The following is a 222-nucleotide window of genomic DNA, read 5'->3' as shown; positions in this document are numbered from 1 at the left end:
GGGAGAGCGCAGACGTCAGCGGGCCCTGAGAGAGCCAGGGCAGCACCAGGCTCCTTCCTGATGCTGGTGGCAACCAGGGCGAAGGGGGGCAGGGGCAGAGCTTACCAGCAAAGAAGAAAACCCTCTTGGTAAGCACGTCCTGGAACGCAGCGTCGATGACAGGCGGGAGGCCAGGCCAGGTGATCGCGACGGAGAAGGCGCCCTGGATGCCTGACTTCCAGA

General features: G+C 64.4%; 1 protein-coding gene across 1 annotated transcript in view; it reads right to left on the bottom strand.

Annotated features, from left to right (window-relative positions):
* The window catches only part of LOC104502288 (matrix metalloproteinase-9-like), a 4,899-nt gene that overhangs the window by 936 nt on the left and 3,741 nt on the right, over positions 1-222 (bottom strand). Inside the window, exon 7 of the mRNA XM_010146244.1 lies at positions 101-214. Within this exon, the coding sequence (XP_010144546.1) occupies positions 101-214 (114 nt within the window). The remainder of the gene's footprint in view (positions 1-100; positions 215-222) is intronic.

Source organism: Buceros rhinoceros, unplaced genomic scaffold (genome assembly GCF_000710305.1).
Source record: "Buceros rhinoceros silvestris isolate BGI_N320 unplaced genomic scaffold, ASM71030v1 scaffold20892, whole genome shotgun sequence".
Classification (NCBI taxonomy): Eukaryota; Metazoa; Chordata; class Aves; order Bucerotiformes; family Bucerotidae; genus Buceros; species Buceros rhinoceros.
This window is presented reverse-complemented; position numbering and strand designations above follow the sequence as displayed.